The 25646-nt window shown below is 40.2% G+C and overlaps 2 protein-coding genes across 3 annotated transcripts in view; one reads left to right on the top strand and one right to left on the bottom strand.

Annotated features, from left to right (window-relative positions):
• The window catches only part of LOC132198542 (filamin-A), a 37586-nt gene that overhangs the window by 7692 nt on the left and 4248 nt on the right, over nt 1-25646 (top strand). Inside the window, exons 2-24 of one of the 2 annotated variants that reach the window (XM_059622596.1) lie at nt 13067-13191; nt 13262-13392; nt 13505-13718; nt 14326-14443; nt 14506-14693; nt 14749-14904; nt 14964-15092; nt 16278-16722; nt 16777-16869; nt 17086-17190; nt 17278-17547; nt 17675-17899; nt 17951-18076; nt 18153-18546; nt 18655-18734; nt 18820-18987; nt 21537-21719; nt 21812-22033; nt 22472-23005; nt 23788-24111; nt 24851-25072; nt 25147-25314; nt 25381-25611. In XM_059622596.1, coding sequence (XP_059478579.1) covers nt 13067-13191; nt 13262-13392; nt 13505-13718; nt 14326-14443; nt 14506-14693; nt 14749-14904; nt 14964-15092; nt 16278-16722; nt 16777-16869; nt 17086-17190; nt 17278-17547; nt 17675-17899; nt 17951-18076; nt 18153-18546; nt 18655-18734; nt 18820-18987; nt 21537-21719; nt 21812-22033; nt 22472-23005; nt 23788-24111; nt 24851-25072; nt 25147-25314; nt 25381-25611 — 4851 coding nt within the window. The remainder of the gene's footprint in view (nt 1-13066; nt 13192-13261; nt 13393-13504; nt 13719-14325; nt 14444-14505; nt 14694-14748; nt 14905-14963; nt 15093-16277; nt 16723-16776; nt 16870-17085; nt 17191-17277; nt 17548-17674; nt 17900-17950; nt 18077-18152; nt 18547-18654; nt 18735-18819; nt 18988-21536; nt 21720-21811; nt 22034-22471; nt 23006-23787; nt 24112-24850; nt 25073-25146; nt 25315-25380; nt 25612-25646) is intronic. The other variant, XM_059622597.1, reaches the window with a different exon arrangement.
• Nucleotides 16-2189, bottom strand: LOC132198836 (uncharacterized). Its single transcript, XM_059623090.1, has one exon. It carries the CDS (start codon nt 1900-1902, stop codon nt 970-972), a length of 933 nt encoding a protein of 310 aa, XP_059479073.1. The 5' UTR covers nt 1903-2189; the 3' UTR covers nt 16-969.

The following is a 25646-nucleotide window of genomic DNA, read 5'->3' as shown; positions in this document are numbered from 1 at the left end:
AATTGGTGAGAGAGAAAAAAAAAAAATTTATTGCGCATAGTCAATGAGAAAAGTAAAATTGGAATGAAAAACAAATTCAGGTGAAGTGCAAACATTGGAAGTGAAAGAAAAATTTACAATGCCATATAATGTAAAAAAAAAAAAAAAAATGTGCAATAAAAGCGAAACCTATGAAACTCGGCTTGTGATTTTACTCCTGAGGTAGCCGATCACACAGGGCCAGTCGTGTCGTGTAAAAACGCTCCATCAGGAGACGCGGCGGCGAAAACGGCGAGCGATGATCATAAGATGCGGCGTGGCAAAGATTGATAGCGATTTTTATATTGTGACGCATCGCGCGAAGAAATCCACGAAGGGCTTGTTGAGAAGATTGAGAAGTTCGATTAAAAGGGCGTACCAGAAAAATACAAGAAGGAAATGGTTGGCCGTCCATTTCTTTGAAGAGTTGAAAGATGTGAACTGCTATATCAGTCCATGAGGCTAATTCTCGTCGAGCAAAAAGAAACTCATGATCGCGAATATGGCGAGTCGCGATACTCAAAAGTCCTTTCTGAATGGACAGCAGACGGCGGAGCAGTGCCAGCGGTGTTCTGGACACGGCCGTCCGGGGTCTTAGAACGTGGTTTGTGACAGAATTGTGTCGTGTGGCCATCGCAAGCTGGAGGAAAAATAAAAAAATTGATTTAGGGCCGTGAAGGAGAGAGAGAGAGAGAGAAAAAAAAATTAAAGAATAAGAACCCAATTTGAAATTTTTGTATTGACCGAGAAGAATAAATAATAATAATACAAAAAAAATGCGTTATTGAAGGAAGGAGAATAATGAAGAGCCAAAAAGTATTTAAATAATTAAAAATTAATAATTTTAAACTTGCGATGAACTCACGCGCGACCGAAGGAGTAATGAAGAAGAACTGCCGTGAGGAAAAGTGGATAATGAAATGAATCGTATGACACCGCCGCGTGAAATAATTACGGAGGTGGTGGTGCATCAGGGGGTTCCGCAGAGGAGTCATTTTGCTGCGAGCGCGGTATCGCGGGTAGTGGCCGTCGTTGGTAAATTCGGTGCCTGCGGCGCGATGATTTTGGTGTCCGATTTGCATTTTGGAGGCCCCAAAGTAGGCTTGGCGTGCGTACAATGATCCACGCGAGGAGGGCAAAAGTTACCCAATGAAACAGGCCAATATAATTTGAGACAATTTGTACAAAAGACCAATCAAAAACGGTGACCGTCGCATTCTGCAGATGTGGTTCGTTAGGCAAAAATTTGTTCCAATCTTCCGAAAGTATAGCTGTAAGATTTGGAATTTTTGAAATTTGAGAAATATAGATTGTAGAAGGAAGATGAGTCCACGCGTGAGGAACAAAACGAATAGATGCCGGTTTTGTGTCAGGCCGAAGGCAGGGGAATTTTGTCTCAATAATTTTGTCAGTATTGGCGTAAAGAGAGCAATTACAAGGGAGATGCACTTGAAGGGCCCCTACCGTGGTTGCTTGTGTGGCTAGGGAGTGACGCGCGGTGCCACAATGGGCCGTCAAATTCGCTGCATTTGTAATGATAAAGTTCCTCTCGTCAATGTGCAGAATGCTAATTTGATTTGTGGAGAAACACTGAAAAGGACAATAATTTCGTAGATCATTGAGGGTTGCAGTGGGAGAAAGAAGGGCAGCAATGCATCTTTGTTCAGTTGTTGGTAAATTAATGTCATTTAAAAGGCCAAGAGATTTTTTTGGTTGGAAGGTCCGAATTGCAGAGTGAGCAGAAGTTTGAGATGAAATTGCGACGTGCGAGGGCACTTCAATTTTACAGATTTTACCATCAGAAGAAAATGGAACCGCTTGAAGAGAGTATAGTGAATATTTTTGAGTGGTAGTCAAAAGAGGAATTCGAAGGGTTAAGGTCATCGCGATAGTGCTGCGTGAACAGGAAATCAAATCGTCTGAATAATAATAATCCAATTTTGCTGTTGGAATCGCAAGCGTGTGGTTTTCTGGCTGAATTTTTTCTCGGAGTTCAGTTAAAGCTAATTTCAGTTTGCTCGGCGGTACGATCAAAGGATTCAATTTGCCAGTCGCGCACGAGGAAAAGAGTGTTTGAAGGAAATGGGAATTTTGCAAGTTGATCAAGTGCGTGAATGAGTGGAGAACTCTCACATACAGATTAAATGTATGATGGAGTAATAATCTGTCGTGAGCAGAAGTTGCCGCGGCCAAAGTGATTTTAATTCTATGAGAAATTTCCTGAATATAATTTCTCATATTTGACGCGAACTGGAAGAGTTGGCCATTATTCTGGGAAATTTTTGTGAAGGCGTTTGCGATTTCAACATTTAATTTTTTGAGTTGATCACGAGCTTGGGTGCCAGTGGGCGGCAGGTCGGCATGGGTGACAAGAGAACAACAATAACTAAAGAAAGTTCCTATGAATTCAAGTGCGCGTGGGATTCGAAAGTTAAGTTGCTCCAGGTCTGTGTCAAATTCAATTTGAGTCAAATTGGCAAGTGTGTAATCTGCTCTGCTCAAAATACGTGTCAAGTTCAGAAAGGGATCTTCCGGTGGTGTGGAAACTTGATACCCAAACATAGAAGCAAGAGGGGCATATTGAGGTAATTCGATGTCAAAAACAATTGGGTAAATAGAAGTCGATGGAAACAATTGTAATTGTTTGACCAAAACCCCCGGGTGCAATTGGAATTCAGCTAGAACAATTGAGAAATAGTTAGTGATACTCAGCAGACAGACACCAAAAGTGGTGAGTCGCGGCCCGCGCGACGCGAGCATGATGAGGCGGCCCGCTTCTTTGTGTTAAAGAGTCGTGCCAGAGTGACCAGCCCCAAAACGTTGGAGTGGTCACCAGTGATTTTAGCTGACAATGAAAAAAAAATTATGCAGCGGAATAAGTTGCTGAATATGAAAACAACAAAAATTGAGAAGGAGTGCATTTTTGTGCATTATGTCGGCGGAAACAGGATGGTGTGATAATCCCGATGAATGTGCTAAACCCACGCATAACTGCAATTGTGCTATTTTAATTTGTGTTGAGCTATTTTCGTAGAAGAGAGCGGTCAGACGCTGATGTGATAAAAAAACTGCTAGTTGCAATGTCAACTGTTAGACCGCCAAACCAGGTGCAGCGGACGTGAATGTGCACCGCAGAGCCAGGAAGTCTGCATATTGCGTATGCTGACAAAGACGACAAAAAAATTAGACGCAACTAAAAATATTAATTTGAGTACGACAATCAGAACTCATGTATCTTGAAATAAAAATTAATAATTCAACTGAAGAATGATTTTTAATAATAAAAGAAAATGCGTCAGACCCAGGAGAGAATAATTGCACAATGAGTTATGCTAAACAAGAAAAAAATCATCTTGACAAGACCAGTAAAAATAATTATTGAAAACAACATATTTGTGCGGTGGTTATGAGTGGAAATCTAATGAGTCATATAATTTGGTTACAAAAATAATAAAATGGTATATATTCATCAGAGAGAAAAAAAAAATTGTAATATTTTAATACCGCAAAATGAGAATAAATAAAAAAATTATAGATTCCAGATGTACGAATGTAGTGGATGTTAAACAAGTGTAAAGAATTAATAAAAAAATTGTGTTTGAATTAAGGTAACAAATAAATAATTTGAAAACCTTCAAGATTATATAATTAATTTGCTGGCAAAATTAATTAATCTGAAAGTGATAATGATGTTTGAAATTAAGTACTAGGCTCGGTAGCACTGTGCATCTGAGAAAAATTGGAATCAAATATAAATAAAAATTTTGTTAATCCACTACATTAATTGTGTGTCTACCCGGTGGTGCGTGGAAGACGCACGATAAAAATCGTGGTGTCAACCGGGGCAAAATAGAGCTGCAGCAAATGTAGGATGTAGTCTGGGGGCATTTCGTCTAGCCCACTGCAGAGGGCTGGAATCGCGAGAGAGCGGACCCCGTGGTCATGGCAATATGCTGCTAATTTCCGGATGGCAATCTGGATATTGCAAACAAACGCGTTCGGACGATGTGAAATCTTATCTTCAGATTTCCATTTTGTGACCAAATGCAGCCACGTTGTGGCGGTGTAGACACCGCGACCCTCTACTTTGACCGGCAGGATGGTGCCAGGGCGCACCTTTTCTGTCAAAGGGCGGTTAACCTTGCCATAGAGATTGACATAGGAACGTGCGAGCCCCCTATACATCCCTAAATCTGCTGCTACCGCATGTGCCTTGTACTCTGATGGCCAGCGGAACAAATCTCCTGTCACTTCGTAAATTTGACACCTAGGTCTTGGTGGCAGTAAAAAGGGACAGTCTCGCTGCAGCATGAAAACCAGTAGTTTGTACTGTTGGAATTCAGCATCGGCAGGTCCCCAAATTTTTTGGTCCATCTTAAACAAACGTGAGCACCGATAGAACTATCAAATAGGTGTTACAAAGGGACGAGTACAGAGAGGAGAGAAAAAAAAAAATATTGTGATATATTAAAAAAAAATTTTAACACCAATAAAAGAAAGACTATCATGGACAGAAATTGAAGGAGAGGTTAAAGGGAATTGTTGGAACCCTTTTTTAATTTTTCCCCTAATAATATATGAACAAGTGCAGTGTATAATCAATAAAATTCTGTTTGACAATCAGAATATGTGTTCTGCAGACATCAAAAATGCAAGTGGGACTATATAACACAAATATTTCGGCTCTTTATAGAGTCGGCTGAGGCGCCAAGGCTTCCACTTTCATCAGAAAGAAAGACTACGCGCGTAGTTTTCATAAAATAATATTGCAAAAGGAATAAAATAACGATTCTAAAATTAAATCCACATGGGCCCTGTGGAATCTGATTTGATACAGGATCGTTATTAAATCCTTTAGTCTCTCTGACGGCCTGGCTAAACACAATTATGGTTGCTATTGAGCACCATTCCTCAGCTATTATTATTAATTACTTGTTAAGAATTGCACAGGTGCAGTGAAACGATGAATATGTATATTTCACACAGGCACATCACTGGCCTGTAGGAGTGTGGGTGACAAAAAATGTCATTTGAAAAAATAATTTTGTTTTGGAAATGTACAATTGAAAAAATGAAATTAATGTCCAAGCTATATAGCTGGGAATAAAACCCTATGAAAAGGTCTCGAAAGAAAATAACAACAAAATTTTTTCAAGTGCAAAGTATTTATAAGTGCAATAATCATGTTTTTATAAGTGTAATTTTCAAAGAAATTAACTGTATATGGTTGTAGTTAGGTATTTTGAGGTGCGTAGACAGATATATTTATTGAAAAAACTCAAGGAATGAGAATTTTCAGAGCTCTAGAATGAGTGCTATAAAATTTTAAAGAAAATAGTAACTAAGACCCGAGCGCGAGAAATGCCGCGCCGGCTGCTGTGAGAAGTCGTGCGAGAGGAGACCCGCTTTGCCCCTAATTGCAAAACTCCCAAATGTTTCAAAATTTATTTGCTCTAAAATATTTCCCCTATCGATGAAGGTTGACAAAATTTAATATAAGGTAACTAGAAGTGATCAGAAGGACTGTCCAAGATTTTTTTTTTTCTTTTAAGAGCAAATATTTTTGGGACATTCACTTTTTAGGGAATTTTTGAGTGAAAAATTTAGGATAGTTCATTTTTGGGCATTTGTTTTAAGGGCAAATATTGGGGATATTGGTTTTTGGACAAATGATTTTAGGGGCAATAATGGCGACTCCGCGCGAGAGCTGCCTGCCCGCTGCGACATGCAGAGCGCGATACAGCGCATGTCCCAAATCAAATCGCCAAGACACTCCGGTCGCCACGTGCTCGCGGGTGAGGCACCGCTCTTTCTCTCGGGCCACCGCGCTTCTAATAATTCTGAGCTGATATGATGTGCGCTCAGTGCCGCGGTGATTTAGGTGTTTTCTTATGAATGGAAAAAAATGAAAAAATTCATACATATAGAAGAAGAGTGTATTGACCGAAAGAGTAAAAAAAATCTAATTTATTTAAAGTTCCAAGAAAAAATGGAATGAAAAAGTGAACTGTATTGATTAGCACTCAGGGCAAAATAGAAATATATATATATACATATAAATTACAGAAATATTTACATAAATATTTATTTAAAGTGGCCATAGTAACGCACTGAAAAGTAGGCTACTGCCACGTCTAGGTGGTAGAGGAGAAAAAAAAAAAAATGAATAGAATAATTTTATTTAAAGTGGCCATAATAGAAAAATGTTCCAATTTTTTGTATTTTTATTTATAAATTTTTTAGGAACTATTTCTCCATTTGCCACGTATTTCCAGGCATAACAACAGTTGTGCCAGGTAGCCCAAATTGAGCTAATTTGCGTACTACACACCCTAAGATGAGTCTGAGTCTAAATCAGGTGTCGCGTTAGCAGATTGCGCGTCCTGAGACTCAGGGTTTAATTCGACCGCAGCCGGAGACGAATCGCGCTCAGTCGAATTATTCCTATTTGGGACCCCTTGGGGTTGTGCATCGCGAGTGAAAAAGGGTTTGAGTCGTTCAATGTTTATGACCTCCTCCTTTGCGCCAGGACGAAGGCTCATGCGTACGCGAAACGAGATTGGACTGATGATTCCTGTTATCTCCTTAGGTCCAATATATACAGGGAGTAACTTTTTCGACAGTCCAATTTTAGCGCGTGGAGTGAAAACTGAAACCCAGTCGCCAACCTTAAATTTAATTAAGCGGCGACGCGCATCATAGCGCTCTTTGTCTTTTCGTTGCTGTTTAGAATAGTTTTTTGCAACTATCTCCTCGGCGAGAGCAAGCCGATTTTGTATGTCAATTACAAACGGGTCTCGGAAACTTTCGTTTGAAATCATATCAAAGGGGAGAATTGGCTGACGGCCGTAAACAAGAGCAAAAGGTGACTCTTGCATTGACTTATGGGTGCAGCAATTCAGGGCAAAAGCTATTTGTGGCAAACGTAAATCCCAATCTTTTTGTGAAGGACTCACGTATTTAGCTACAATTGATTTGACTGTTTTAACAAATCTTTCACATTTCCCATTTGAAGCTGGGTGATACGCACTAATTCTCACCTGGCGAGTGCCAATTAATTCGCAGAACTCAGTCATGAGCTCACCTGTAAACGCTGGGGCCCGGTCATGAACAATTTCCAAAAATAGGCCCGTTCGGCAAATGAACTGCTCAAATAGAAAAGTGGCTGTGGTTTTGGCTGTGGCATCTTTGCAAGCTCGTAATTCTACCCAAGAAGAATGGTAGTCTACTGCAACCAAGAGCATGCAATTCCTGCGAGTGGACCGGACGAATGGACCTCCGAAGTCCAGACACACCTTAATGAAGGCCGTCCTAGGTCGGTCCACTGGCATAAGACTGCCTAACTTACGTTGGGTTGATTTGTTAAAACTTTGACAAATAGGGCATGAACGGATAAATTGTTTAATATCGCGAATCATGTGAAACCAGAAAAACCTAGTTTTGATTTTGTCATAGCATTTTGCAAATGACAAGTGAGCACCGCAGAGAACATCTTCGTGCAACATTTGCATAAGCTGTGTTTTTAGCGAGTCGGGAATAAGAGGCAGCAGAAGACAGCTGCGCGGGCTCGTGCCTCGTTTGCAAACGAGCCCATCTTGCAATATAAATTGCTTATACTGACGACTTGTGTCATTTCTTTCCAACGCTAATTTAATATTTACAATTTTGTCGTCAGTTTGTTGAGCATTTTTAATATTTACAAGTTCGGTGAAAAACGCAGGAATTTCTAGTTCCGCTAAGAAATTTTCTTCATCAAACGGCAACCAATCAGCGCTGGAGCGGCTGAGAAAATCAGGACAGACATGTTTTTTGCCTGAAATATGTGCCATGTCAAAATCAAAAGCTTGGAGGCGCATCAAAATACGCCCAATTCGGCCCCAAGGGTCTTTTAATTTTGTAATGGAACAAATTGCATGGCTGTCTGAAAGTACAGTGAATTTAATTCCATTGAGGTAAAATTTGAAATACAAAATCCCCCAGGAAAGTGCGCAGCACTCTAGAGCAGCGCTTGCTAGTTTGGTTTCGGACGGCGTTGTCGCTCGGCTAGCGAAAGCAACGGGACGTTTATTCCCATGCTCGTCTAGCTGTGACAGCACCGCGCCAAACGCAATGTGGCTCGCATCAGTTTCTAAAAATGTTTTAGCCAAAGGATTAAAATGAGCCAAAATTGGGGGTTTTGAAATTTTATCTAGAAGGGTGCGAAAAGCTTCCGAGTGTTGTGGTCCCCATTCAAATTTTGTGTCTTTCTTTACCAAATCATAAAGAGGTTTTGCGATTTTTGCCATGTTTGGTATACTCTTTCTATAATAGCCAATCATCCCGAGCGCCCTGAGTAATTCTTTCACGTTCTTTGGTTCATGGAGCTTAGATAAAATTGAGATTTTGTCCGCATCCACATGCACACCGTGAGGGCTGACTGACCAACCTAAAATGCTCATTTTTTGGAACCCAAAATAGCATTTTTGTGGTTTGAATCTTAGGTTTGCTGCGTCAAACCTTTGTAAAATGATATCTAGATTTTCCAGCAATTTCTCAAAGGTTGGTGCCCAAGAAAAAACATCATCCAAATAAGAAATTACTATTTTCCATCGCAGGTCACTCAAAATGCTGTCGCCAAGATTAGAAAATGTGGCGGGAGCATTATGGAGACCGAAGGGTAGGACTTTAAATTGATAGTGACCAGAGGAAGTGCTAAATGCTGTAAAAATTTTGCTACCTTCCTCCATAGGAATTTGAAAATAGGCTTGGTTCAAATCCAGGGCCGCGAAAAAATTCGCGCCGTGGAAACTAGCCAAAATGTCAGAAATTAGAGGCAAAAAGTAGGAATTTGGGTCTGAATGTTTGTTTATGCAGCGGTAATCAATAACTAATCTAGACCCACCCCCTTTTTTGGGAATAATGAAGGCTGGAGAAGAGAATGGGCTTTCTGATGGTTCAATAATATTTTTGGAAAGCAATCTGTCAATTTCAATTCGCATCGCTTCGCGCTGAGCCATTGATTCCCTGAAGGGTTTTTGTTTGATTATAGGTCCCTTGTACCTAATAATGTGTTGTATTTTGTTTGTGGTTGGTAAATCTTCTGTGTCGTGTGGGAAAAGGTGTTTATATTTTTCCAACAGAGTGCGCATTTGTGCCTTTTGTTCATTTGACAATTCAGGATTGATGTGAATTAAATCCAAAGGGTTCCCTTTCGGCGCCTCTGAAGGAGGGTCAATTGACTGTGTTGAAATTGGGAAAATTTCAATTTCCGGAAAAGATTCTAATTTGAAAAGGTGGAAAATTTTCTGGCCCTGAAATAAGCGCTGAGGTATTCTAGAAAGATTTTTAATCCAAACATTATTTGAGCCTTGAGTTACATGAAAAATGAAACTCGGCACAAATAGATGTTTTTTAATCAGTCGCTCTTCAGGCAAAGCAAAATATTCACCTTCTGTCAAATTGTGGGAAATTGAGATTGGTACCAATTTTCTCTCAAACGCGTCAATATCGAGTGTGTGTTGTGCGCAAATCGTTGCAATAGGGCGCACTTCGTCTATTTCCTCTTCCTCTGCAGGAGGTTGCATTGTCTCCTGAGATATTGAATTTATTTTATTTACAGGTTCAGCGAAAGAGGGACCCTCTGTTGCGGGGCCAAACAAAAGAACTTTATTTTTACAATTAATGTTAGCGTTGTTCGCACTGAGAAAATCAAAACCGAGCAAAATTTTAAGTGCAAAATTCTCTACCACTGCAAATGTATGTACAAAATCCGTGTTTTGGATTCGAATTTTTTGAGAAATCAAACCTAAAACCGGAATAAGACGGCCAGAAGCGCCTCGCAGCAAAATATTTGAATTACTCTTTACTTCCTTTTTATTCACTAATTCTGCAGAGACAATACTAAGCTGCGCTCCTGTGTCCGTCAGCGCGTGAACTGTTGCGCCATTAATATTTACAGGAATTTTTAAAACATGTGGATTAGCAGAATTGTCGCAAATTGTGACTGAATTGATTCCTACACTATTTCCGCTCGATTGAAAATTATTCTCATTGCAAGTGCGAACTGATTCAAAATTTACAGAGAGGGAGCCCCCAAAATGGGTTTTAGGGAGGGGTCGGGCCCCAATTTCTAAGCCCTCCCGTCTTGGTTTTCCTTGGCCGACGGGTAATGCACATGAACGGCATACGGCGCCGCCGCCTGCGGTGCCCCTGGGCCCGCCAGTGGCGGTGCTGGAAGAGCCGGAAAGGAAGGAAATGGCGGCAACGCGTTTTGTGGGCTGGCCGGTGGATAATATTGTGCCCCGTATGTCGGCTGGGGGTTCGCGACAGCCCCCGGGAGTCCAAAGTGGCCTCCTAAATTCCTCAAATCAAATTCGCGTTTGTAGCACGTGCTCTCCAAATGGCCCGTGCGCCGACAATAATTGCAAAGCATCGTGTTGCCCGAATTATAATACATACGGCCACCGCCCCGGCCGCCTCGACCCCGGCGGCCTCCACGGCCACTCCAGCCGCCACGGCCACGAGAAAAACCACCGCGGTCGTAATTAGCATAAGGCTGATCAGGGAAGTGGTTGGGTGTCGTGTACTGCGCCACAGCCTGCACAGGTGCCGCTTGTGGGGCTGCCTGCGAGGGCACCATGGCTGCGGGAATGTGAGAAGGTCCAGAAGAGAGTTGAATGGCTGCGATGCGCTTTTCAACTTTCTTCATCAATTTTTCCCCAATTTTGCGTTCAACTTTCTTACTATTTTTGGGGAGTTTTTTATTTTTCCTTTCAACCACGGCCGCGTGAGTTGAGGAAGAAGAGGAAGAATAAGAAGAAGTCGGATATGAAGAAGACTCACTGCCGCTATCGGACGCGTTAGTTGATTCGCTGTCCGAGACGGAAACCGACTTTTTCTTTTTACTCTTTTTCTTTGATTTACTTGATTTTTTGGTTTTTCCCTTTTTCCGCCTAGAGCGGCTGGACTCCGCGTCAAAGTCACTAGGAGGGCAAACTTTCCTCCGGTGTTCCAAAATGAGTTGATTTAGCGCCTGATCCTCTGCCCGCGCAATAAGTTCACCAATTGTAGTGGGAGAACCGATTCTATCCAAAATTGAGGGATGCAAATTATTGCAAATTAGGCGAATCCGCCTTGACTCTAGCATATGGGGGTCAACTCTATTGATCAAAGACAACATTTCCCCTACAAATTTGCGTGAATTTTCACCTCGTTTTTGGAACCTGGAGTAAAGTTCTCGCTCCGCCACATGTGCATCAGACTGCACATGTTGTGAATTTTTTAAGTCTGTCAAAAATTGAGCGAGCGTCACATTCGCGTTCGCCGGGTCTTCCTCATAGCCTTGTAGCCACTCCGATGCATAGCCCGTCAATTTGCACTTTAAAATATTAAGTGCTTCAGAGTCAGACCATTGATTGGCCGCTCTGACCCTATTGAAATGTGTCAAATATTCTCCGATACTTTGTTTGCCTTTGAAGAAGGCGAGGTCAATCGGCCGCGCACGGCTCGTAGGCTGATTTGCCATTTTATTTCCCGATTGAGAATTTTCGTCTCTATTGGTACTCGTGTCACGAGATTTGATTACTAACGGTTCAAGGTTAGGGACCGCAGGAGTTGAGCTACGAGGAATTTGCTGCTCAACAAGTTCCTCAGAAGGTGGCTCGTCCTGCACATCAATCAAACCGAACTGATTTGTAATCACCTCGATTTCGTCCTCTGATTGAGTGCCAATTATCTTACGCAGGGCATCAAGAGTGCCAACAGAAGTGTTTTCCACTTGTGCAAGATAATCAGACGGGGTAATATAAGGGGATAGGGAAGGGGTTGCAGCTTGTGTGAACGGCTGAAATTCGAGACTTTGAAGCTCTAAATAATCAGCTCGAGAGGAGGGTCCTGGCTGGTTTATGTCATAAGTTTGGTAGGCCAGGGTTGGGCCGATTTGTTCATAATCGCCCCCAGGAGGTGGAGAGTTTAAATTTCCCCTGGAGGGAAATAATAAACTACGGGAGGGATCGTCTCCGGAGGAACTTGACTCATCTAGATTTAAATCTTCCTCCGCCTTTGATTTACGGGAAAAAAAGTTTTTTGGTTTTCTGAAGAACAGAAAGAGAGATATCCAAAAATCCTCCCTTGCTCCTGGTTGATAGAGCGGGTGAGTCGGGAATGTGAGGAACCGATTTGCCCCTTTTTGGTGGCATGGGGAAAATCAGTTTTCCCAAGGGAAAAGCACCTATGCCGGAAAATCGACATTTAGGAGGCAGAAAAAATGGAACGGGGAATTTTATTAATGTCCCATTTTTTTATCTCTAGTCCCTTATTTTAAATAAGTGGAAAAGAGACATCTCGCCGGTGCCTCCAGATGTCAGGGTTACGCCCTGACGGTGCTAGATCCTATGGGAATAGTCAATTAAACAAATGTGATACCCAGGGAAGACATTGTTATTATTAAATATCCAAAGACAGTTATTACATAAATACCTTTAACGGAGGTGATACTTGAGAACGTCCGCGTGGGTTCGTCCCGTGGTGATGAGTGACGCCGCCGTCACTCATCACATACTAGGTGCTCATTTTTGCTTATTGTGCGCTCCCGGTGAGTGGGAGTAATTTATCACTAATTTACTGGGGAGCGCACTAATTCAAATCCTGACACAGTTGATTTTTCTAATTATCATTCACATATTGTAGTGTACACGGTGCGTGTCACGGCCACCTTGCTCGTCTTTTGCCTGTCAACGATTTAGCTTCCACCTTTGGCAGCTCCAATGACAAAGTAGCGTGCGCCGGCACGCATATTCATCATAAAAAATGTGTACCAAGTGCGTTGCTGGTCTTTTTAGGAGATGAGATATTGCAAAATCACTGCTTAAAGCAATAAGAAAATGACATGTGGACTCCGTATTGAGAAAAAAATTCCTTCTCCAAACCTGACGGAAACTTCTTTTGTAGAACAGGGTCACTGGCATAAAGTGGAATTAAAGTTTTACATCAACAAAATTCAATTACAAAATGAAAACTCTTATAAATTTCTTATATTTTGTTTAAAAATTTATATTTTTATGTCGTTAAGGAAATGTGGACATTGTGAACGGCAACCTGAAGCTGATTCTCGGACTCATCTGGTCACTGATTGTGCGATACCAGATCGGCCGCTCAAAATTCCCACCCAAGAAATTGATGCTCTCTTGGCTCAAGGTAAAATTATGCCATATTAACCTAATTAAAGCTTTTTTTGATTGCCAATTTTTTTCGTTTGCGCCTCCAGGCAGTGCTACCCGAGTGTCAGGTGCACAACTTCACCTCGGACTGGAACTCCGGAATCTACCTCAGCGCCCTGCTTGACTATTGCAAGCCGGGCCTCTTCCCTCACTGGCGCTCAATTGACCCCAATGATTCGTGCGTAGTTTTTTTTCTCTCAAATCACTTAAAAATAATAATGCTTTTTAAGTTTTTTTCCTCAGAAAAATCAATTTAACAAATTCATAGAAAGATAAATTTTCGTTTTCAGCGTCAATAATTGCCGTCGTGCTATGGAACTTGCGCAACGCGAGTTCCGCATACCAATGGTGCTGGAACCCGAGTACCTGGCGTCCCCTCACCTGGACGAATTGTCCGGGATGACTTACTTGAGTTACTTCATGAAAGAGGACAGCCCTGGTTTTCACGCCACTTTGCGTTGGGTCAATTCGCAACTGCCCAACCGCAACGTCAAAAATTTCACGGTAAGCACAAAAAAATTTATTTTAATTTCTGAAGAATTAAAAATTTATTCATATTTTAATATTTTTAATTTTTATCTGGAAGAAACTGAAAATTTTTGACAATCTGCGATTTAAATATACTTTGAAACCGTTCAATTTGTAATTAAAAAATTTCCATAAGAAAGTGAAATTATATTTTATTGATTAAATTAGTACTGCGACTAATCGCCTTGACGTGGAATTACGTTCCGAGATGTTTGAGACAAAGCCGGGGTCAAAAAGTTAGAAAAATTCCTGTTGTGATAATGAACAATTTTAATTCAGGGCGAAAATTCTTTAAAACCACCCCAATCTGTTTGTATTGTTTTGATTGGGGTGATTTTAAAGAATTTTAATTTTAGGAAATTTTCGCCCTCAATTAAAATTGTTTATTATCACAACAGGAATTTTTCTAACTTTTTTACACCGGCTTTGTCTCAAATATCTCATCGTCTCGGAACGTAATTCCACGTCACAGTACTAATTTAATTATTTCCCGTTTCGAGTGGTTTTTTGGGTGTTAAATTCTCAAAAAATATTTTATTGATTTTATTATTTTTAAATATTTCATTTTTTTTTTTTATAATAGCGTGATTGGAATTCGGGCATGGTTTTGTGCGATTTGGTGCACTCTCTGGGTGGGCCAGTGCCCGGCTACAAAAAGCTGACTGGCGATGCCGACAGTTGGGAGAACAACCTCAATTTAGGTAAGTAGAGTGGCCGCTCGCCAAAATTATCGTCTCGAAGGTAATTTCGCGCCGACCTTTAGGCATCGGCGGCGGCCAGCGACTTGGAGTCCAGCCAATCCTCAAGGCCAAGGACATGGCTGACCAAAACGTGGAGCACCTCGGCGTGATGGCGTACGCGGCGTACTTCCAATGGGTGAAGGCGCGCAACCAGCCGAGCGAACGCCTCGCGGCCCACTGGACGCAGCACAGCTCCAGAATCAACAAATCGGTACTTTTTTTAAAATTTTTATTCAAACTTATGTGAAATATTCATATATCTCCAGGCACAATTCAAAATTGAGTGCTTGGAAGACACGGTAGACGTTAGTGATGTCAAGGTCGAAGTGGTCGGACCCTCCGGAAGGCTGGACTGCCGCTTTAATATGACTGCAAACGGCGGTCAGGGCAGTTGTACCCCGAACGAAGTTGGAATGTATCAGGTAAACTTTTGATAGCGAGTGAAAATAAAAATTATTGATATATTTTATTAATAAAACAGCTTTTTGTCTACTGCGAGGGTGAATTGATTCAGGGCTGCCCCACCAGTCTTAGAGTAATGCCAGAAGTGACCACCATCTCATACCCAGGGATGGAACCTTGTGCCATAGGATCAATTGTTGAAGTTCTGGTAAGTAAACAGAAAAATAATTAGCCTTTATATATGCAAATTCCCATTAAAAATAAAGAATTTAGTTGCAAAATAATGATATTTAGTTGCAAGTGATAATTTAAGTAGGTATATTAAATTTGAATATGACAAAAATGTTCATGATTTTATTTTTTGTATTTTAAAAACTAAATTTAAAACGTTTTTGGTATTTTTTTTTTTTTTGAAGATTGAATAATTTATTGATAATAATAGCTACACAGTAAATAAACTACAATCAATATACGTAAAAAAATTTAAAATAAAATTATTATTTTAAAATAAGTTATTTAATATTTTGAGCAATTTTAACATTGAATATATAATTACAAAGTAATATAATAAAATTAATAATTTTATTTTATTTTCAATATTTGTACTCTTTTTAGTTTGGCTATATTTTTTTTAATTGAATATGAATCATATAAAAATAAAACATAAATTTTCAACCAATTACATAGCATTTCATAAGATGTAAACCTTCACTGTAGAATAGATTAGAATAGAATAGCATTTTTATTTCATTAAATTATGAACGCATTGAAAACTTAGAACTATGTCAATTAACTTACACTTAAGACAATTTTCACTCAAAATTACAGATAAAGAATTCATTCAAGTCATAAAACTGTAACAGCTCCTTTGTTTTTTTCTATATCCACAATATAATTATACCATTATCTACAATACTAATTCGAAGGAAATATTTAATTTAATGAATAAATTATTAAAAACATATTTATAATTACAATGGGCACTCTCAACTTAATAAAATTACGCATAATTTTGGGTTCTTAAATTTTCAACTTTCTACTTCTTAAATTATCATTGTGGTGTATTTGTCCAAATTGCTACATCACACTGTTTACATTCAATTGCTGAAAAATAATTATTTGAAAAAAAAAAAGAATTGTTAGACAAAACTCTTGATTAAAAATTAACTTCTTTGTCGGCAAAACAGATTTTGTCCACATATTTTTAGTCATTTTTATTTAAATAGTATAAAAAACACTCCATAATCTGTCATTTTATGGATCACCATAAAAGCAATATAATTAAAAAAGTGTTATCTTTATTACAAGCGTAGACAAATAATGACTCATTTTGTAGCGACGTTTTCAAATCTAAAAAAAAATAAAAAAAAATTGCTCTCGTTTTGTGGCGCAGGTCAATAGTTACGGTGCCAAGGCGGGAGGAGTGGAGGTGATCGCGCATTCGCCCACCGGCAGACAACTCGAGTGTCCGGTCAACGAGCGCGATGGCGTGTACACGGCCAACTTCCAGCCCGACGAGGCCGGCGAGTGGAACATCCACATCACGCACGGCGGACAGAACATCCAGGGCGGGCCGTACACCTGCTTCGTTTTCGACCCGAACGGCATCAAGTTGGAAGGTTTGGACGGCGCCGTTCCCGGGAGGCCGCACAGTTTCGTTTGCGACACTTCGGCGACCGGTGGGCTCGGTGACGTGGTGCTCGACATAACCCTTTCCGGCAAGTCCATCCAGCATCAGGTCGAGGAGCTCGGCCCGAACAGATACAGCGTGTCCTTCCTGCCCGCCCAGCCAGGGAAATATAAGGTTTACGTCTACTTCAACGGCGCTGAAATCAGAGGTGAATTCATGAATTAATTTTTGATTTGAACAAATAATGAATAATATTTTTCAGGTTCTGCTTTTAGTATGCGAATTGGCAGCTACAAAAGCACAAAGCAACACAGTTCCAGTAAATCGCACCATAATAGTTACGCAGAGCAAAGCAGTGAGTTTTATTAAGGACAAAATAATACTCAAAATTTTAATAAATTAATTTATTCATTTTATTTTTAATTATTCTAAAATATTAATGTTTCCAAATAAATCATTCAAAATTAACACTTTTTGGGCTTAATTTTCTTTTGCAGTAACTTTTTCCATCAAAAATCACTATTAATTTATGTACTTTTATTAATAATAACATAACAAACTTGATCAACAGGCCATAGATTGAATAGGGACACTCCAAGCTACTCATATAAAAGTAATGATAACCCCTCACCACAGTACTGGTACAATAACTCCAATAACACAAGACTGATTCAAGGTACTCTTTTCTTGTTGATTAATTTTACCTTTTTCCAACTGCACAAAATCCGTCAAACTTCTTTTTGATTGCATTATTTGAAATCAGATGAATATCGGCAACACACGCCACCGATGGTCAACACGTCGGACATTTACGCCGTCAGCACCAAGAAGTTGAATTCGACCATGAACTCGACCCTGAATTCATCCTTAAATTCGACTTTGAACTCCCCGAAGCAGGTGACGTCCACCTTAACTACTCATTTGCGAGAAGTGTCACCGATTCGTTCTCCTTCGCCTCGACTTGTCCACGCGCCATCGCCGGTCACCTACAGTGCTACGGTCAAACACTCTGACTCGTCATTCAGCAACAATGGTAAATTTTTTAATTTAATAATAAAATTCAATTAATTTGCGTCGAAGTAAAAGAAAGGAAAATAAATTGGAAATATTTCTTAATTTATTTTTTAGAAGAATATTTTAATCAAAATTTATATTCGCAGAGTACAGCACGAGCAGGATAACCTCAGAGAGCAGATATCACAGCGAGAATAGGTACTCGAGCAGCAATGGCCGACTTTTGTCCCCGCCGTCGCCTCCACCCCTGCAGATTCGCAGCTCGCCCCTGATGAATGGCAGCAGGAGCCCCGCATTCAGCCCAACGAACTTGAGAGCCACGCCGTCCCCCAAGCCACCTGGCCAGGTTGATACTTCGTCCAACGTTAGAGGTATTTGAATTTAAAAAAATTTCGAAAAAATTATTAAAATTTTTCTTTTAGTTTCGTCCATGATGAATAATTTGAACCAGAGACGCGACTCGTGGGACGCCTTAGCAAAAACCAAATCGCTTCTTTCGCACGGAAGTCTTGAGTCTGTCGCCAATGTAGCTGAAAAAATTGAAATAAGTGAGTTTTTTTTAAACAAAATTTTATGTAAATTTCAAATTTTACTGCATTGCTTATTTTCATTTAATTTTTTTAGGACGTCCCTCTTTTGAAAGGTCCTCGTTTGACACGCAGCAGCAGCATCGCTCTTCGTATGACACGCAGCAGCTCCGAACCTCCTCTTATGACACCCAACAACTTCGGTCCTCGTTCGACAGCCAACAGCATCTTCTGAGCCACTTTTCGGCGCCGGCCGACCAACCCAAGCTGGTCGCCGTCCACAGACAGGCGTCGGTGCGCTTCAACACACCTGGCTACGACGCCATGGACGTGTCGGCCTATGTAACTGGGCCGTACCTGAGGAGCATCCCTTGCAGCGTCTCGCAGCGCGGCTCTTCCGAACTGGCCGTCAACTTTGTGCCCGTCGATGTTGGCGAGCACATTGTGGAGGTCAAAAGCGGCGACCACAGAATTGGCGGATCACCAGTCAAGTCAGTTTCAATTTATTTAAAAATAAGTAGCATTTTTTTTTTTAATTTCAGGTTTTTTATAATGGTTTAGAATAAATTTTTAATTTTTTTTTTATTTGATTTATTCAGGGCGCATGCTTTCAACTCCCAGGCCATTCAAGTTGGACGCATTCCTGACGGATTTGTAGGAAAATCAGTGGAATTTGAAAGTAAATATGATTTTAAGCGTGTATTAAAAAAAAATTATATTTTTATGGAGAAAAATTATTTATAAATTTTTGCTGCAATTTTTAGTTGACGGTTCGAGGGCTGGCTCTGGAAACCTAGAGATTCTTGTGAACGGGGGCCACGTGACAAGTTTTGTGCGCGACCTGGGAAATCAGCGCTTCATGGCATCGTTTGTGCCGCACGAACCTGGGTCACACTTGGTGGAAATGACCTTCAATGGCGAACCAGTGCCAGGTAAGAATAACAAATCACGTCATTCTTAAACAATTATGCTTCAGGTTGTCATTAAGCAATTTATTTTAAAATATCACAATTTAACTGTTTTTATTATGTTAATATTAAATTTAAAAAGTAATTATTTTGGTTTTTCGTAATTTTTTTTAATATACGGTTTTAATTTTTTTATAAGAAACCAAGTTAAATACATTTTCAAATAAATCAGAATTAAATTTTATATTGGCACTGAATGGCTATAATTTGAAATAATTATAAGCTGAAACTTAATCCAGAATCAGGTATTGGGTTGTTCATTTCATCAACTCTTTTTGTTCTTTATATACTTTTTATAAAAACCTGAATACTAGAATTATAAAATTTAATTTAATCCTTAATCTCCGGTGAAAATGCTAATATTTAAATGTATTCCTCCTTATCTTAATTTTGGGGGACATAATAAATTTAAATAAATTTTATTTGTACAAGGTTGAAGATAAAACACATGCCAGCATAAAAAGCAAAGAGTTAAAAGAGTTCCTCTGCCGGTATATTATCTTGTATACATTAGCGCAGTAAATTTAATACATTGTGCGGGGCCGGAGATGTTATTGTGGGAAAAAGACGAGGCCGCGTTGCCGCCGCAAGAATCCGACCGGTAGAAATGCAACGTCGCCGCGCAGGGAGCCGCTCAGGTAAGCAGTCGTCGAGCCTGCGGAGGCGAGAAAAGAAAGACGCTCGCTGCTGTCAGTGCGCGATGCACCTGTTAGGCTTCCGGCTGGTCACCCTGTAGGCGCGACCGCTGCGACCCTCGCACCTCCAGCCCTGGTAATCACACCCCCCTCGTCCTTTTGCCCATTTAACCCTTTGGCCGGCACCTGAGCAGACGTCTCAAGTCGAGGACACGTAAGCCGCGCGCTCGCTCGGGTCACGCCTTTTGCCGTCGTGGCCGCCGAAAGGTAGAGCTTTTCTCGTTTTTCCCACAGCTTCGGAGATAATTTTTCAAAATTTCGAGCCGACGAGCGCCGAGTTTGGGCATTTTCTGATTTTATAAGATGAAATTTCTAAAAATCGGAGCCAGTGAATCGTCTTCACCGGCGTGGCCTATTTTTATGCAGGTTTTCTCTAATGAGGCGAGCAACCGCTGCGCTTTTTCTCGCCTCCCAAGAGCAATTATACGCGGTGTGGATTTTTATTATTACGCTTGGATTGTTTGTTTTCGCGAGGAATTTGTTGTCTTTAGTCCACCGTGTGTTATCAGTTAAGTCTTGCTCGTCAGGGCCGCCGTCGCCAATTCGCGCAATGTTTGTGCGACACTTAATTTTTTTTCGCTCGTCGTCATCACTTTAGTAGTTTCGGCCTTTTTCGAGAAAGGACGATAACCTCATTTTTCGCTCTCTTCGTAATTCTGCAGGTGGAAGTTTTTTCACTGTCGCGATTTGCATGAAGCGAAAGGTGTGTGCTGGTCAGAAAGGGGGAATATTTATGTAAAAATAGCATATGCGGCGAGAAAGAAGCTGGAACGGTGTTTCGTTATGTGGGTCAAGGGGTCGGCCGCTCAGATTATGTGCTGCGCAGAGTCGAAATCTTGAGAGATACATTGCCGTGCGTACTCGATGCGGAGCAAAGCACTTTTTGCCTTTTTTGTTTGCGAAAAAAATTAGTTAATTTTATGTTTCACTGGCTGAGCGCAGCAAACTTGTTTTTCGTGCTTTCATTTTTACAAGAAAAAAAGTAGTTAACGAAATGATAAATGATAAGAAAATAAATTATTTAAAAAAAAATCAAGTTTATTTTAAATACAAAAAAATTTACAAGGAAATCTGTGTTAGGGGCGGTCAAGATTTTTTTCCACTTTTGAATCAATCAGCCGTTTTAATTTAGCGTTACAACATTTTTTCCCAATTGGATCACGTAGGCGCCCAATAACGTTTTATAAAAGCAAAATGATCCTCGAGTATTATGTTTTTTGTTTTCAGTTAATAATCTTCATTAATATTCTTCAGCCTTCAATTATAAAAAATATTGATACGTGCCATTCATAGTGATTTGAGTTTAAAATCGGCTTTTCCTCGATGGGTTTTGTGATTTTTTTAACTGTGTATTTAAGAAAAAACAATATCCTGCTCTACATGATTAGGCTGCAGCCGTAATTCATGAGCTTTGATATTTTTTTGACCAAAATTAGCACAAAAATCCTTATTTTTAATAATATTTTTCCTCTAAATTAACACATATTTGTGAAAAATTATTTAATATTAATTACATTTTTACACAAAATAATTTTTGACGCAAAATTTGACAAATGCATTCAAAATTTTCTTAACAAATTAATTTTCATAATTGGTCAGAATATTGAAACGTGTTTTGAGTTTACCTTTCTCGGCGGTGGTCAAGAGTAGACAAAATTATCTTTCGATTGTATTTTCTTAAACAATAAATAACCCATCGAGGAAAAGCCGATTTAAAATTCAAATCACCATAAAAATGTTTTGTCAAATCTTTTGGCTGACCTAAAAAGCAATTGTATAATTACTAACAATAAACAATTGTTATTGTTTGTGTTTTAGGTAGCCCGTGGCAGGTGGGAGTGATGTCGTCGTCAGCCACCAGTCCGCCGCTGCCAGTGGCTTCGTCGACCAAGATGACTGTCCTCGGAGAGACAGTTCGTCTGGTGGCGTGTGGAGCCCCGGCCGCTTTCGAACTCAGCGCGCCGGGGTTTGATCGCGACGAAATCCAAGTCCAAATCATAAGTAAGTACTGATGCATTTTTTCTTAAATTTTATTAATATTAATACAAATAAATGGATCAAATTTTAATTATACGATTGTGAATTGATTCTAGGTCCGTCCAAGCGGCCTGTGACCTCTCGCTTGAATGAGCAGGGCGCGGGTCAGTTTCGCGTGCAGTTCGTCCCCAAAGAGGTGGGCAGTCATCTAGTTGAGGTGAGCATTGGTGGCTGCAGCCTTCCTGGAGGACCACTGGTCGCCAAAGTTTACAACGCCGCCCTGATCCGAGTCACCGATATTGGCAACGGAGTCGTTGGTCAATCGTGCCAATTTAAAGGTGCGTAACAAAATAATTTACAACATTATTTAGTATTAAGTTTTTAATTTATTAGTGTAGAACTTCAAATTTTTAATTTTAAAACAAATCATTTTACTATTTATTATTAAATTTAATAAATATTAATTTTATTATATAATTTTAATTATTTTAATGCTAATTTAAATTTTTAAGCGCGCATTTCTTTATTTAATTTCATTTTGTCTGAATGGAGAATAAATAAATAAATTATTAATTAATTAAAATTTCCAAGAACAGTATTATATAGTAGTTCAATCTCAAATAAATTTAATCTATTGCTGATGTTATTGCTGCTTCAGAAAATTGAATAGAATGTAATTTTTTATTGATTATTATTTATAAATATTGGGAAAAAATTATAAACATATGGTTCATAAATTTTGTATTTATCAAACTCCAATACAAAAATTATTTCAGTTGACGCAAGTCAAGCCGGCGAAGGGCAACTAGAAATCTCTGTCAACGAAGGCGAAGTGCCTAACCACGTTGCCGTGGTCGGCGGTGGTCGTTGCCTGGTGAGCTTCACGCCCGAGTTGGCCAAACCGCACACGATCGACATAAAGTTCAACGGCGAACCTGTGCCAGGGTGTCCGTTTGTTTGCTCCGTGTCCGACACCAGCCGCGTCAGTCTGACGCTGCGCAACCTCGAGTTGGTGCCGGTCAACGAAACCGCCAAGTTCCACATCGCGGTCGACGGCAGCGGCAGCGCCGAACTGGCCGTCTCGGTTCGAGGACCCGCATCCGAGCTGCCGGTAAAGGTCACTGGCAGTGTCCACAGCGGCTTCACGGCCGAGTTCACGCCTAGGGACGTCGGCACCCATTCCGTCACTGTCGAGTACAATGGACACCCAGTGGCGGGAACGCCTTTTGTGGCAAAGGCTTATGACCCCAAAAGGGTCTTCGTCGGGCCTCTGCCAAGAGGATCTGTCGGAAAAAGTCTGCAGTTCACAGGTAAATTTATTTACTTTGTGTTATTTTGATTTTTGAATACAAAATGAATAATATTAAAAAATAATCAAGGTAAAAAATTTTTCAACTTGCATAAAAAAAGGAATACATACCAAAATTTTTACTTTTAATTAAGAAATTATTTTAAATGACTCAAACATTTTATCTTTTTTGTTAATTAAAAGTAAATGTATGTATTTCATTCTTTCAAGCCTAGTTTTCCTCGCAGAGTTTCAGTAAAACCACGTAGAAAAAAACTTAAAATTTAAACCCTGAAACTACTTTACACTAACAAGACAAACAAAGACAAAATCCTCTACACTAATTAGAACTTAGAACAGAAAAAAAACACACACAACTATTAAAATAGAAAAAAAATAGATGTTTTGTGGAAATTGTTCTTTGTCACACCATTTTTGTATATATTTTTTTTAAATATGCTAAAAAAAATAAAAAAATTTGGATTTTCAACTCAATGCTGAAATTTATAGAAAATTTTCATTTGTTGCTCTTCAATTCTTTATTTTTTCATCATCATCATAAATTTATTGGACAAAGCATATGTATTGTATACAACAATACAAAAATATGCAAGAATATACATCAATATTTATTCTTTCCATACAATCTTTGACAAACTTATTTCCTTCCGCACAAATTTAATTTTATATCCAATTTTTTATTTTTATTTCCAAGATTTAATTTTGAAATATTTCTTCTTCTTCCCAAATACGTTAACAAATTTTGGCTAATGAAACAATTGTTCCTCGTTTTCATTTTTAAAGTTGACGCAAGCCAGGCGGGCGAAGGCAACCTGGAAATCACGATAAGCGCGCGTGGCCACAACATCCCGACGCAGGTGCACCCGCAGGGCAACGCACGCTTCGCCGTCAGCTTCATTCCGCTCGAGGCCACCGACCACACGATCAGCATCAACTTCAACAAGGTGGCCGTGCCCGGGTCGCCGTTCGTCGCCCGCGTGGTGGCCGACCCGCACCACATCATCGTCAGCGGACAAAACCTTTCTTCGTCGGCGGTCGGAAAGCCGGCGTTCTTCACCATGTCCAACGTGACCGCGGCGCTGGACGACATCGAGGTCAACGTTGAGGGTGAGTGTCCGAAAAAAAAAATTAAATTAATCTGACCAATTAAAAGTGAGTATATTCATGTCTGTAAAATAATGTCTCTCATTTATTTTTAAGTGCAGCAAAAACTCTTTCATGAGCACTTTTCACTCTCTTTGCGCGTGAAGAAAATTCAATTGAATGAAAACGAAATGGGCAAAGTACAAGGGCCTTTCTCTCTTGCCCTTCCCTCTCCTGTCTCCCGTGTCGCGGTTTCAACCACCAAGAATTAATTAAAAAAAAAATCACGTTTGTACCTAAAAGTACAAAATTTAGTTTGATAATTTTGCTCGATGTTCTTGTTGGTTGTTTTTTTCTCTCGACTTCGCCTCCTCAACCAAACCGTGATGTTGCAGGTCCCTCCTCCGTTGGTTCTCGTCTAAGACACTTCTAACTCACACGCAGACCGACTACATCTCTTTCCTTTTCACACCCCTGCTCGCGTGTGACTGTTACTCTCTGCTAACATTGTTTTGTTATAATCTAACTTTAATTAAGTATTAGCACAATTATTATATTTACAACTAAGTAAGGCTGCAAATGATCACGCTAATTTTTTTTCTGCCTCCCTCTTTCTGATTTTACTTTGTCTTTCTTTCTCTCCGAATGTGTTTCACTCGACTTTTGCTTGGTGCTGGTTGGCTGACAGCTAATTATGAATGCAAAATTAACGCTTTTGTTGGCGCAACGAGACTCGAGACTGGTTAACAATGTTACTTAACAGGACCGAATGGACAGTCAGTGGCTGCGCAGGTCAAAGACAGCGGCAACAATTCGTTCCGCGTCGAGTTCAGTCCGCGCACCGCCGGCGAACACCGCATCGCCGTGTCCGTGGCGCGAGAGCCTGTGCCGGGGTCACCGTTTTCCTGCAAGGCGTACGATGTCAAGGCCATCAAGGTCAAGGCCGCCACCACTGGCTCCATCGCCAAACCGGTCACTTTCCTTGGTATGCATTTTCAAGAAAAATAATTTGAAATAAAATAAATATCGTGACGCAACATTTTTATTTTATTCTCGCAGTTGAAACAAGTCAGGCTGGACCAGGAAATCTCGAGGTGACTGTCAATGGTGGGCGCGTGCCCACCTCAGCCCAGGCTCAGGGCATTCACACTTACGCCATTTCTTTCACTCCGAGGGAAGCTTCACTGCACACGGTGGAGCTCAAATTCAACGGCGAAGACGTTCCAGGTAATTATTTATTTTTAATTAAACCTTTTTATAAGTTTATTAAATTTTTTTTTTTTTAAATTTTAGGGAGTCCATTCTCAGTTACAATTAATGAAGCTGCTAGGATAATGCCTGGTGCTGAGGAAAAAGTGCCTGTCGGCAAGAAAGCGCAGTTTTGGCTTCACGCCGCTCAAGGGAAGCCTGTCATTACCGTGCTCAGTCCATCAAGACGCGCTTTGGAGGTCGAGATCACCGAACCAGCGCCCACAGACCCGCGAGCCAATCAGCTCAATATTTCATTTACGCCAATTGAAGTTGGTAGGTTCATTGAAATTTAAATTATTCCTACAAAG

The sequence above is a fragment of the Neocloeon triangulifer genome, unplaced genomic scaffold (assembly GCF_031216515.1).
Source record: "Neocloeon triangulifer isolate White Clay Creek 2 clone unplaced genomic scaffold, ASM3121651v1 ptg000013l, whole genome shotgun sequence".
NCBI classification, from domain to species: domain Eukaryota; kingdom Metazoa; phylum Arthropoda; class Insecta; order Ephemeroptera; family Baetidae; genus Neocloeon; species Neocloeon triangulifer.
This window is presented reverse-complemented; position numbering and strand designations above follow the sequence as displayed.

What these genes read in the sequence shown, in the direction of transcription:
- LOC132198836 (XM_059623090.1), bottom strand. Translation starts at nt 1,902, where the DNA reads ATGACCTTAACCCTTCGAATTCCTCTTTTGACTACCACTCAAAAATAT.